Source organism: Channa argus, chromosome 7, assembly GCF_033026475.1.
Source record: "Channa argus isolate prfri chromosome 7, Channa argus male v1.0, whole genome shotgun sequence".
Lineage (NCBI taxonomy): Eukaryota > Metazoa > Chordata > Actinopteri > Anabantiformes > Channidae > Channa > Channa argus.
Window position 1 is genome coordinate 11,492,659 of NC_090203.1, and position 13,255 is coordinate 11,505,913.

Below are 13,255 nucleotides of genomic sequence, written 5' to 3' on the forward strand. Positions count from 1 at the left end.
TATTATCCCTGACAGTGATGCAGCTAAATGAAATTAATTCATATTTAAGATTATTGTATCTGTCCTTTTCCTTCTGCAAGTCAAAAAGACTTTTCAAATTCCCTCATGACAGACAAAGAAAAGACCAGATAAAACGAACACAGTTGTTCAAATCTGACCAATTCTATAACTTTTCATTCATTTTTTCACACATTATTTATATATACTCAATGGTTTTACATCTTAAGGCCTAAGTTCAAATTTATTAATATCTCTACAATGTAACTATGGAAATGCAATTTATTTCACTTAGAAACTCAATTAAAACACAAATCTAGAATTAGTATATCATGTAATGTACAATATATAAAATCTTTAAATATATATTATATATATTATACATTGTTCCTCATATAAATAAGCAAATCATATTTTTAGAAAAATTCAGAAACTTTCAGAAGTTCTTTTCAGATACATATATTCACAGTTCTACTCTTCTTAACCAGTGTATTTTTGTGTCGCCTCTCTTTACCACTATTAACCGCTATTTTGTATTGTCATGCAATAACTTCCTTTTCTATCTTTCTATCCCTCTCTGCATCCCTATCACCCACTGTTGTATGACCTTCCTTCCTTGTAACTAACTATATTATAATTCTCACTCTCAGATCCCTCTCTCTATGTTCTTTCATACTTTCTCTCTGTTTGACTCAGAGCAGTTGCAGGTGGGATCAGTCCCCCTTCCCTCTCTCTCTCTTTCTCTCCCTCTCTCTCTCCCTCTCTTACTCTTCATTTCTCTGTCCGCTTTTATTCATTTCTGTGTATGGGCAAGTGAGGCCAACATGGATTCTTTGGGTCTTTTAATCTTTGTAATGCTTCTGTGCTTCCAGTGGACAGCTGCTCCTGCTACCAGTAAGGTCTTGATTAACATATAATTAGCATTGTGTGATATTTTCTTTTTCTGGTATAGTAGATTATTTGTAGCAGAGGAGATTGTATTTGAGTAGTATTTCAGGAATGTTTTTCTTAGACTTCTACTAAGATTATACTAGAAGTAGCAGTGGTTGCAGATTAGAAGCAATGAAAATATAGTAAAACTGTGAACCTAAAAAACAAAAATAAGCAGTTTAGGAGTTTTTCTCTTTTATACTTTTTCAGAGAATACCACCTGGACCTACAGTGGTAAGTACAAATGTATTTATAGAGCAAAATCTCATGCAAATGTGTTTTAGTAAGTTATTAAAAAGCACAAATTAAGACACAGATAGAGACAACAGTCACAATAAGTGCTTAATAGTCTAGATATGCTGAACATGTATTAGAAAAAAATTTATGATCTATTAGGAACTAAATCCTAAAGTCAATTGTTTAATAGGACAAGTGGAGCAATTTCAAAATTAGAGGGAGCTTTCCCATCTTAATAAGCAGTTGTTTAATTTATGGTATTACCTGCTCTTACCAAGGGCTGGTCAAGTTGCCCTGAGTGAAACTATTCAAACATTTTGCCCCCTATTAAACTGTGCATGTTACATCAGAATCAAAAACATTCAAATTCAAGATTCACAAAAGCCCCTGTAACGTGGGTAAGATTTGCACTCTTACCCCTCATATCTCCCACCTCTTCTCCCTCTGTTTTCTGCTCCTTGCCTCGCCTGTATTAATTACAGTTCAACAAGCTGGCATGAGCACAGCGGTCACACAGAGATGATTAAGCGGTGGAGGGAAGAAGGTAATAGAAAGGCTGGGAGAGAGGCTGGAGAAGGGAGGCAGGTGCACAAGGATGAGGGTGTTAGACAGAGAAAGGGAGATGGGACGGGATGAAGCAAAAGCAGACCAAATCGTACCCTGTATTGTTGTAGTGCACAATAACCTATGTGTTTATTGTGTTGTGGACGCACACTGGCTGTCTTTGCTGTGGACGATGACACTGTGAGAATGAATGGGGGTCACAGACTACCACACTCTGCATGTATTAAGGAGAGCAATAGAAGTACAGTACATGCAGAGCACGTAACAAACGGAAAAGACTGTGCTTGGAGCAAACTGGTATCTATACATAGTCTATTAAGGCCTTATTATGTAAAGTACAGAGGCAAATGTACTGTGCAGGACATGTGGTGTCATCTCAGTAAAGTTGATGATAGGTTTCTTGAACTTGGATTTTTAAAATCTTTTTCTTTTCTTTTTTGTCAAGATTTTTCTAAATCAAAGTCACTGGGATTTATTCATAGTTGCATTTGAAGTGAAAGTCTGTTCGTGGTAAAGCTGTGTGACACAGCAGCACTGATCGATGTGTCCATTGCTGGAGAGTGGAAAGTCAGTTTTGTTATTCAGATTTTGTCCCACTAAAATCCAGATTTGTGCAGTTTCAGTAAACGTTCTTTCCACAAGAAATGAGAGCTGTGGAAAAAAAAAATCTAAGAAAAACCAGTCTTCCATTCCATCAGTGTCCTCATCATGTCCATGAATGCGTGCGTGTTAGCTTGTGCATATTTGTTCCTGACTGTATTCAACACAGGGGTAGCATGCTAGGAGAGATACAGAGGGTTCGAGTTGTCGGCCTCTGGTCACCATGGAGACCTCCATGACGACCAATGGTGGAGCAGCGGATCATACTTTTGAAGCTGAGTCGTGGTGCGAGGCTTTGGTGCAGAGAGGGGTGAAGGGGCAGTGAACAAATTGGAAGTGCACTAGCAAAGTAGTGGGAGTAGAAAATGGTGTGGTTCTACTATCACTAACATCAAAGCCAATTCTAATTTTCTGTTTGTGGAAACAAAGAATATGGTTCATAAGCAAACTAGACCTACTATATTTTTGTAGATTATGTTGAAAGGTTATTTAAAAAACAAACCACAACGCATGGCTTACATGCATTGTGATAACACGCATTGTTGGGTTCATTGTATGTTTCCTTTCTTCAGCTTTTTGATGCAAACACTCCTGTTATTAGAAATTACAAACCACCTGCAATCAAATATTTTTTTGCACAGTACTGACACATTATTGTGTATGAAATGTGTCAGCAGCGTGCCTCTTTTTGAAAACATTCCTCTTCCTGAATTCAAATTCACATTCTTTGACTCACATGCCACTCTCCTTTTCTTTCAGGCTCTTTTTAAACCTTCTTTTATTATGCAATTAGGCAAACCAGAGTCTTTTTATTCTCTGTATTAAAGCCTCAGTCATTTTAGCTTCCCTCACTTACTTTCTCAGTATTTCTCCATCCAACTTTTAATCAAATTCTTCTTACTCGGTTGTTGTATGAGGACAAAGTGTTTTTAAAAATAGTATACACTAATCATAAAATATATACACAGATTATCACATTAGCAAATACTGTATACCGTGTATTAGCAGTATAGAGCAGGTGACCTGATATATACAGTTAGGAACTTGAAGCAGCCATTCAAACAGTATATACTGGCAGGAAACACCTACACACTTATGTATTTTTAATACATGCAAAATGCAAACAATTGATTTATAGTCACATTTGGGCTCAGAATAATGCTCAAATCAAATTTTTTTTACTTAGATCAATAACTATCTAACAAATCGGTGGCATTCTACTGATCAGTTTTTGCAGATATTCAGGTGTGATTTCCTCCCATATAGCACAGTGGTGGAGTGGTTAGGTCTGCCACAGGTTTGCGTACCTGGCCGGCTGCATCCTTTCTGTGTGGAGTTTGCTGTTCTCCCCATCCTTGTGTTAGTTTCCTACTCCAGTTTCCTATCAGATGCATGATTTATGCAATTCAAGAGCATCCGCACTAGAATGTCTACCAGAGATTTGTCAGGAAGGTAGTCGTAAAAGTAAAGTTGAACATGCAAATTTTATTTGAACAGGTTTTTTGTTTTGTGATACATTTAATTTACAACCATTTCACTGAGTACAAGCAACAAAATATAATAAAACAAATCTGCAGGTGTTTCCAAATTTTTCCTTGCCAATATATAATACATATTGTAGTAAAAAATACATTAATATACAGCTTTGGCTGCTACATTCCTGTACTTTTTATGTGTGACTATATGAAAATGGTTGACATTATTTACAAATGTATTTATAAATAAAGGAAAATTAAAGGAAGGAAAATGTCATTGTCAGGGTAAAACATTTCATATTATGTATGCTTCTATTCAATCATATGTAATTTTTTGGTTTGGAATAGTTTTTGTGCACATTTGCAGATGAGCATAAAGCTAAACAGCATTTGTCTCAATTTACACTGACCTGTAGGTTGTTTAGAGTCTGCAATTAACCTACAGTTACTTGCATTTCCTAAGACAGCGGAAGGAAACCAAAACAGCTACAGGGAGGACATGTTCCACACGGAAAGGCCCCAGGTGGCCAGCAGGTTCAAACCCAGAACGGTGGCAACTCCTTAAACTATTATCTTAAGATTTCTGCAATGATCAGAAACATATTGTACTGGTAGAAAAGGTAACATACTATAAACCAATAACTGACATTTTATACAGAGGCAATAACTGAATTTAAGTAAATGTACTTAAGTAATGTAAATATAGTTTTGAATTACTTGTATTTTACTGAAGTATTTCTTCAGTAAAATACAGCTTTGACAGCTTTAGTTACAAGTTACTCTTTGCAGATGGATTTTAAAAAATAAAATAAATGATCACCTCCACCTTTACCAGCTGTTGTCTTTTTTTGTTGTTGTTGTTGTTTTAGAATTTTCATTAAATTAAAATACTTTCTTGCTTTGTTATTGAATTTCTGTCCTTTAAGTACATTTAAACTTGGCAAATTATTAAGTTGTACTTCTAAACTACTTTGAGTGGAGTATATCTTTTACAAGTACAGTACTTGCATTATTAGTAATGAGAGTAATGAGTTTGTGTACCTCTAACAACTCTGATTTTATATTGTTTTGATATTGTTTATGTTCTGGCTGTTAGTGGAAAATTAGTTGCCTTAATTACCTGCTCAGTGTGCTATTGATTGCTTTGGATGTATATTGCGCTTTTAAGTTAGAATTCAGCTAATTAATTGACAGTCTTTCTGAGATGTTGTGAAGCAACACATATGTTTCTGCATCAGTAGTCATCAGTATCCATTTTCAGCTATTTGTGTTATAGACCAGTGTTGACGATTAAAATAAACAGATTATTTTAAAGGGAAATACCACTGAAAAGTAAATAATCTACTAATGTAGTAAGAAATTTACTTTTAAAAAAAATTTACTTGTTGTTTCAGAAATACTGATTCTGGATTTTAAACTTTAGGAATGTGAATAAATAAACTCTCAGATTTTAGAAGAGCTACTAGTTGCTATCAATGCTTTGCCATGATGCTGTAAATGTAAAGAGAACCTTATGGAATAGTTATCCTGCATACAGTAATTAGAAGCTCATAATAGAGGCTTTACTGGAGGACTGAGTTGTGTGATTGGATGCTATCACTGTGTCTGTCTTTTCTCTGTCAAAGGCTTGGTGGGCCAGTCCGAGTGGTCCAGGTATTTCCCAGACTGTGGTGGTACATCTCAGTCCCCTGTTGATGTGGTGACCACCAAAACTAAATTTGACCCTAGTTTGATTCCTCTGACCCCACGGGGCTACAGTCAGCACAACAACAACCCCTTCACACTGTACAATAACGGACACACAGGTGACTAAAGCAGCTTATTTTCTCCAAATATGACCCACTACACTCTCAGGTATCCAAGCAGCTTTATGGTTGTTGTGTTTATATTGAATTGACCTCAAATGTAACCTGGCAGCAAATGTTTTGATGCCTATCAATAGAAGATTTTCAAAGATTAATAAAATGTTTTAATATTCTTACTTGAAGATAAACAAAGTCTCTCACCATATGTCTTTTTGACAACAACTTTCTTGTTTCTCTCCATTAGCTGTGATTGAGCTGCCAGAGTGGATGGGACTTGAGGGGCTGCCGTGGTTCTTTACAGCCGTACAAATGCACCTCCACTGGGGCAGCGGAGGGCCAAGCTACGGAGGCAGTGAACACACCATCAATGGACTGAGTGCAGATGCAGAGGTACGTTTAAAAACAGCTCAGTGTAAACAGTGAAATAAAGAGATGAGTCAGGGGTCAAGGGCAGGCCTAGGTTAGTGATGTGATAATAGTAGATTTCTATGATTATGATAATTCTGGATTCATTGATATGTAAGTGGCCTCAATTGACAGATAAAAGTGCAGATGCAATGCAATGTAAGTTAAAGATGTATCATGCAAAGAATAAGCCGCATGTGAAGAAGATACAGAAATGCTGCCATGTTCTTTGGGCCAAATCTCATTTTAAATGATCTGAGGCAAAATGGAAAACTATTCTGTGTTCAGATTAATCCAAATTTGAAATTTTTTTTGGAAACCATGGAAACTGTATCCTGTGGTATAAAGCTGAAAAGGGACCATCCAGCATGTTATCAGCAGACAGTTCAAAAGCCTGCATCTCTGATGGTATGGGGCTGCATTAGTGCCTATGGTCAGGGCAGCTTACACATATGGAAAGGCCCCATCAATGCTAAACCACACACTGAATCCATCACAACAGTATGGATTCGAGGATAACAGTTCTGGTGCTGAACTGGCCTGCCTGCAGTCTAGACCTTTCACCAATAGAAAACATTAGGCACATCATAAAATGAAAAACCTAACAACAAAGGCCCAGGGCTGTTGAGCAGCTAGAATCCTGCATCAGACAAGAATGGGACAACATTCCTCTCCTAAAACTTTAGAAGCAGTACTTCCCAGACATTTACAGACAGTTATTAAAATAAGAGGGGATACTGCACAATAGTAAACATCACCCTCTTCCAAGTTTTTTGAGATGTGTTGCTGCTATCACATTCAAAATCAGCTAATGTTTTGCATGAAATGGTAAAATGTCTTAGTTTCAACATCTGATATGTTGTTTATGTTCTATTGTGAATAAAATATGGGTAGATGAGATTTGCAAATCATTGCATTCTGTTTATATTTTTACACACACACACACACACACACACTCACACACACACACACACACACACACACAAACACACACACACACACACACACACACACACACATAATTGAGTCTGTTATAGCTGAGTCACCTTGTATCCCTGGGATAAAAGGATCATAATGGCCTTCAGAGCAGGTTGAGGCAGGAGTGCAGAAACAGAAAAGCAACAGAGTAAAAAAAACAAAACAAAGAGACAAAGGAAGCAATAAAAAATAAGCAATTAAAATATCTTTGTTGGGGGTGTTTAAAAGATGGAGAAAGAAGGATGGTAACCCACCTCAGCTCCTCGTGCCAACTTCCCAGTTTCTGGAGTGGAAGTGGTGTGTGGGAATTTTACCAGGTTATAGAGACTCAAATATTGTGGAGCTGACAGAATCATGAGACAAAGTGGCAACAAATTGAAGATGGGCACAAATATTTGTTTAAAAAAGAAATCTGACAAGCATGGATGAACTGATTACATAATAAGTCAATTAAGCACTTTCTCATTCACATCAGTCTTTCTCCATACCTCTTTATTCTTCTGCAGACTCAGCAGCACACAGGCTTCTCTCTCTCTCTCTTTTTAACCCATATCTGTCAGAAGGAGAAGGCAATGAAAGCAATTTTTCTTTGTGTCCTTCTCATCAGTTTGGAAAACTAACTGTGCTCTTCTGCCCTCCAGTTACACGTGGTGCACTACAACTCTGAACTCTACCCCAGCATGGCCACAGCGATGACACAGAGCGATGGCATGGCCGTTTTGGGAATCCTAATTGTGGTAATAAAGCAAAAAAGTTTGGCAGAATAGGAACAGTTATTGATTTGCTCTTCAGATGGTGTGTTATGAGCAGTGTAATGAACACCCAAGGCTGACTTTTGGCTTCCCAGACAGGCGAGGAGACAAACCTGGCATTTAACAACATCCTTAACTACCTGGGCCGCATCAGACACGCTAGTAAGTGAGCTGGGGTTTTTTTCAAGAATCACATATTTTCATGTACATGATTTTTGTACATTTGAATTGAGGTTTGAATTTCTTTCCGCTCACTTATTCATTTGCTGACTCAATTCACATGGATTGTTCACAGATATTTACAAATTGACAATATATGCATCCGGAACTTTGTGATTCTTTTAAAACAAAAACAAAATCACAGTGAGCGTTCAGGATTCAGCTGGAACAATAATAGAGACATAAACACAGTGCAGCTGTTAGTTCTTTTTTCTACTGTGTGCTGGTCTTTTTTGACATAAGAGGTCACATCTTTTTTATCTACTCCTTTTATCAACTCTCAGACCAGAAGGTTTCCATCCCAGCCTTTGACGTCCATTCTCTGCTCCCTAAGGATCTGGGGCGCTACTATCGCTACAATGGCTCCCTGACAACGCCGCCCTGCTACCAGAGTGTTATCTGGACATTGTTCCACGAAAGGGTTCAAATCTCAAAGGCACAAGTGAGACTGAGAGGGTGACATAAAAAGATTCACCTTGCCTCTACTCATTGCTCACCTTTCATGGAGATATTGATAACATGGTGGATCTTCTCTAAGTCAAACTCCACCATGATCTTACATGGGTGGAAATGCTGTTTAGTAAATTAAAGAAAGAACAAAAAACACTGGTAATATCACACTCTTTTTAAGTGTAGTAATGTGTTTCTACTTCTACCTCAGTTACAGTGTTTTGTACCACTTGGTATTAAATCCGAGGTGTATCATTCATTATCATTCAATAGTAAATATTGCTAACTAAATCTACTTGATCCCTCCTCGTTCCAGCTGATGAAGATGGAGACGATTCTTTACTCCAGCAAAGTTGACGACGACGACAGGATACAGTTGCAGGACAACTATCGTAAAACACAACCACTCAACGCCAGGGTCGTCTTCACCTCCTTCTCTGCAGGTTAGACAGACAGAGCACATACAGAGAGACTCTACCCCGGTAACTGCTTTCATGATAAGCACATTCTCAGCTATGCTTATAAGCTTATTTGCCTATACATGACTTACAATAAATAAGTTTCTCAGTTACTGTAACAGTTTTTCCTTTCAAATTACACAAATGTGAAGTTGAAAAAGCAGATCTGCCTTAAACTCCAGTTTTGTTACATCACGTCTACCCTGGTTTTTTGTAATGCAGCTCTGCTGCTCCTATTGCCAACTACAATAAGAAGCCTGTGTGTGGCCATGTAGACAATAACTAACAATTAGCACAATCCATGCAAAGAGTGAAAAGTGGAATGTTGAGAGAAATGTGGGAATATAACAGAACATCAGTGACTTTGTCTGAGAGAAAGAGCAAGACTGGAGAGAAAGGGATTGCAGAAACAGAGAAGCTGTGGAAAAGCCAGGGGGAGCAGTGTTTGTGAGCTGATTAGAAAAAAGGATTTGCAAAATCTAAACACTGACTCCATTGTTATCATGTGAGTCTCACTGGAAAAAAAGGGGAGAGCAAAAAGAGACAGAGAGATGTCGATGTGTGTAAAGTGCTCATTGTAGTGAGTGACTGAACTGGAAGGCCTGTAATATCAGCACTGTTGTGAAAGGCAGCAAGACTGAGTAGGCATACCATTTTAAAACAGCCGAACAATGGATTGTGCTAAGGTAAACACACAAATCATTCTGTATGAACTGTTAAACAAAAATATGAAAACCCCTGTGATTTTCTAATGGTTTGTTTTTGTATTTGTTGTAGAATCAGGGAAGGAGCTTTCTCCTGGTAAGATCACATTGGATTTCCCTGCGTGTTTTTTATGTAGATGACAATCACGTTACTCCTTTAAATCTCTGTTAAATTTTTTGGGGTTTATTCCTGCAGGTGAAGTCACAGCCATAGTGATAGGAGTGATGTGTGGCTGTGTAGGACTGGCAGTAATCATTCGCTTCATTGTGAAGACAATCCGGTAAGGAGTTCTGCTGCGTTACTCCATCATCTCAGTGGACTGTTTCTGCTCTGGCTGTGGAGGCTGCAGCAGACACAGGGCACCAGACTGCTGTTCTGGTTTAACTGGATGATCTGTGGTCACAGTGGAAAAATCCGGTCCTTCCTCATCCTCTCCTATCTCTTGGCAGATTTCTTAAACTCCTCAACCATGAAACAGTCGTGGTAAACAGGTGGCATATTTGTTCTTAGCAATGACAAAAGGATGCTCCCCTGGCACTAATCGCTGTTTATAATTTCTTTTGTGCTTAACACATATCCTTGAGTGCAGATCTTGGATCAATTCCTTGAAAAAGAAAATGGATAACCACTAAAGAAAACTTCCCAATCTTATTTTACAAGAAATTAAATGTTAGTTGTGTTTCCACAGTCATGTGTTAAAATTGATAATACACTGGCATGACCAGAACTATTTTTGTAAAGAAGTTTAAAGCAAGTCCAATTATTATAATCAGTTTAATAAGTTTATTCCATTAATCACTTCCAGGTAGTCGATCACATGACAGTATATTTACATCTGTGAGAGGCTGGTGCATTCAGCCTCTGATGCAGAATATTTATGCCTTTAGGCCATGTAACCAAATAACTCTAAGTGACCAACACACTGTTAAACGTGCCAAAAGATAGGAGAGCATTGCTACACAAGCCTGACTTTTATGTTAAATTAATGAATCCTTTTAGAAAGTTGCTACTATAAAAGTTAAAAGCGATGTTAAGATCAGCGCTAGGGATAAGCTTAATCTGTTATTTCTGCTGCGCTAACATGGTTTTTCCCAATGCTCTGATTTAACTCATAATAACTGCTGATTGTTAAACTGAATTAACTTTACTTGTGTTATTCAAAGGTTCCCAAAGCTCCCATATATGTTTTCAATTCAAACCAAGGGCCTCTTTTATGTCTTAAATTTACAGTTTCATGTCATTGTGTAGCCCTATATTAATGGTGACATTATTGTAATCTTTCGATCTTCACGTCCCATTACATTGAAATTTCATCTTAGGAATCTTGAAAACTGTCAAGGAGTCTTGGCAGGCCCCTGAATCACCTTTGGGAACCATTGGCTTTAGTATTGTCAATCAGCCCTATGTAATTGCAACAAAATATCACTTTCAATCACTCTATGTAATGAGAGTTTTGAAATATTTGCACAGTCTCTTTGAAACTTCTCTTTCTGTTTTGGGTATCTGATTCTGTCTTTTGATCTTGTGACAGCTCTACCTCTAGCTGGGATGTCCTGCCCAGTAACCGACCTACTTCCATGTCCAGGTCACTGTCGAAAATCATGCCCCTTGACCTTAAAATCTTAACATTAACTTCTCACCTTTAGATTCCTCCCCTTTGCTTCAACCAGGCATTCACAGTGACTTATCCTCTTAGGTTAGGTTAACACCTTTATTAGACCTCTGAACCATTAGAAAGAAAATTGTGTCAGAAGTATTTGCATTATACGCCAACAGTGGTAGCCTTGGGACATGCTTTAATAGCAGTCAATGTGACAAAGAATATCGAGTGTACATATTTATGTTTGCAGGGGACATTCAAACCATGATGGAGATGTGGTACGAGTGGGGTTTCAACAAATGGACATTTGTGTTAACACATCTCTTTCCTCTTGTTCTTTAAAGGCCTACTTTATCCCATCACCTCTCATGTTGACAGTGTTTTTTATGATTACAAATGCATAATCTTTGTCTTGAAAGGTGTATTCAATATTTAAAACATATTACGTAGGCCTTTATATGGGCAAAATGTAGGGCTACACTACTAATTTTATTGTCTACTAATGCACAAGAGAGACCTCTGCTGGATAACACAACAAACTACACTGACTCTTTGATCTTAATTACTTAACAGTTTTGCAAAATATGAGACGACTCAGTAGGCATGACCTTTCCCTTTGATGTTTCAGGATGAGCCAACCAGAGAAAGCAAATGAGAAAAAACAAGACATGGCTCTGAATTCAACCTCTGAAGCAGAAAAGAAGGAAGAGTCCTTGGCGTCTCCTCAGACTGAGCCTTAGCTGACAACACGGCCCACTTCAGGCTTTAAATACTCTCTTTCTTCATGTTGTCAATGATGTTGGTGCTGATCTGCGTCTCCTTAGTGGGGACAGAAATCAAACATGCTCTCATGGATCTGTTACAGAAAGAAGCAGGAGGCAGGGAAGGACACAACCTACAGTACATGCAGGAGTAGTGACCTGCTGCCCTGATCACTTTACTGTCTTGGTATCAGACATTACGTCAGTTTGCACATAAAGCACTTGTTGTACATATGTCAGTTTGCTGGCTCTGTGTTGCAGTACCTGAGATTCATAATTGGTTTATGTAAATACTATGTATAATATATTTTTCATTTTTTCACATTTTGCTCTTATTTCATATTGTTCATTCTTCCTTAAAACACATACACTCTGCAATGAATGAAACATAATAGACTTGATGGATTTATAATCAACATATACATATTTTTTGCCCCCATAGAAAGAATCACATGGGATTAAGTAAATAATAATTCTATGATTAAGATCCATATGGACTTATATTTACATGTCTCAATTTTCTCTGAAAAAATATTTTGGTACAAAATATATCAATATGGGCAACAAACTAAAACACTTCAATGCCATGTGGTCTGTTGTTATTTTTCATTGTGCGTGTTATGTGCAAAAACCCACGCCTCATCCTGATACTAAAAAAATGTTTGGGTTTACCTTCTGCTTCAAAACAGAAAATGGTCATGCTGATGTACTGCATATTTGTGTTTAGCACACACTTATAAACTGTGTATTGGGAAATATACTTGCAAAAAGAAAAATCTAATGTTCAAAAAAATATTAACAATGATTTATCTCTCCAAATTATTGCTATAACTCCAAGGAGTTAGAGAAGGACTATATAAAGCAATAAACATCAAAGATCTGATTGTTTCCTACTTTTTTCTTGTAAGTCAAGTCACGATCAATTTAATTAGACTTAATATTATACAATTCCATTGCAACTTGTGACTTTAACACCACTTGACCTAAAACTACAGTTTATACCAATATCATGTCGGAATTTAATTTATGTGTTTGAAAAGAATGTAAAGGCAAAGAGCAACGAGTAAAAGGTTCAGTGGCACTCACTTCTTATTGTGCACAGTTTCAGCACAATTTCAGATGTGACACTCAAGAAGCCTAATTAGTTTTAATCGAAAGCTTAAATGGAGAATCATTCATTAGACATATTGAACTGAACCAGAAACCAGTGGGAAGCAGCAGTTATAGACGTCACATTAATCTTGGTCAGCAGTAATTTTGGAACCAGCATTGTCAGAAACTTGACTTTAATTTTGTTGACCAGCACATCATTGTGGTAT

General features: G+C 37.4%; 1 protein-coding gene across 8 annotated transcripts; it reads left to right on the top strand.

The window, feature by feature from the left end:
- Positions 1-738: 738 nt before the first annotated feature.
- On the top strand, positions 739-12,819 carry ca14 (carbonic anhydrase XIV). Of its 8 annotated transcripts, none has more exons than XM_067511559.1 (13): positions 740-891; positions 1,138-1,161; positions 5,429-5,608; positions 5,853-5,998; positions 7,633-7,728; positions 7,839-7,905; positions 8,247-8,404; positions 8,729-8,855; positions 9,648-9,671; positions 9,771-9,855; positions 10,025-10,066; positions 11,107-11,160; positions 11,804-12,819. In XM_067511559.1, the coding sequence occupies exons 1-13, from the start codon at positions 822-824 to the stop codon at positions 11,913-11,915; spliced, it is 1,185 nt and encodes a 394-aa protein (XP_067367660.1). In that variant the 5' UTR covers positions 740-821; the 3' UTR covers positions 11,916-12,819. The 8 variants fall into 8 exon arrangements, with proteins under 8 accessions (XP_067367668.1, XP_067367660.1, XP_067367667.1 ...); XM_067511566.1 differs by having other exon boundaries at positions 741-891; positions 10,025-10,058; XM_067511561.1 differs by lacking the exon at positions 11,107-11,160 and having other exon boundaries at positions 741-891.
- Positions 12,820-13,255: the final 436 nt, after the last annotated feature.

Bases quoted from the DNA above. Each gene is read 5' to 3' on its own strand.
- ca14 (XM_067511559.1), top strand. From the start codon at position 822: ATGGATTCTTTGGGTCTTTTAATCTTTGTAATGCTTCTGTGCTTCCAG. The intron at 5,609-5,852 runs GTGACTAAAGCA...TCTCTCCATTAG, and splicing joins GTACAATAACGGACACACAG to CTGTGATTGAGCTGCCAGAG. The intron at 5,999-7,632 runs GTACGTTTAAAA...TCTGCCCTCCAG, and splicing joins GACTGAGTGCAGATGCAGAG to TTACACGTGGTGCACTACAA.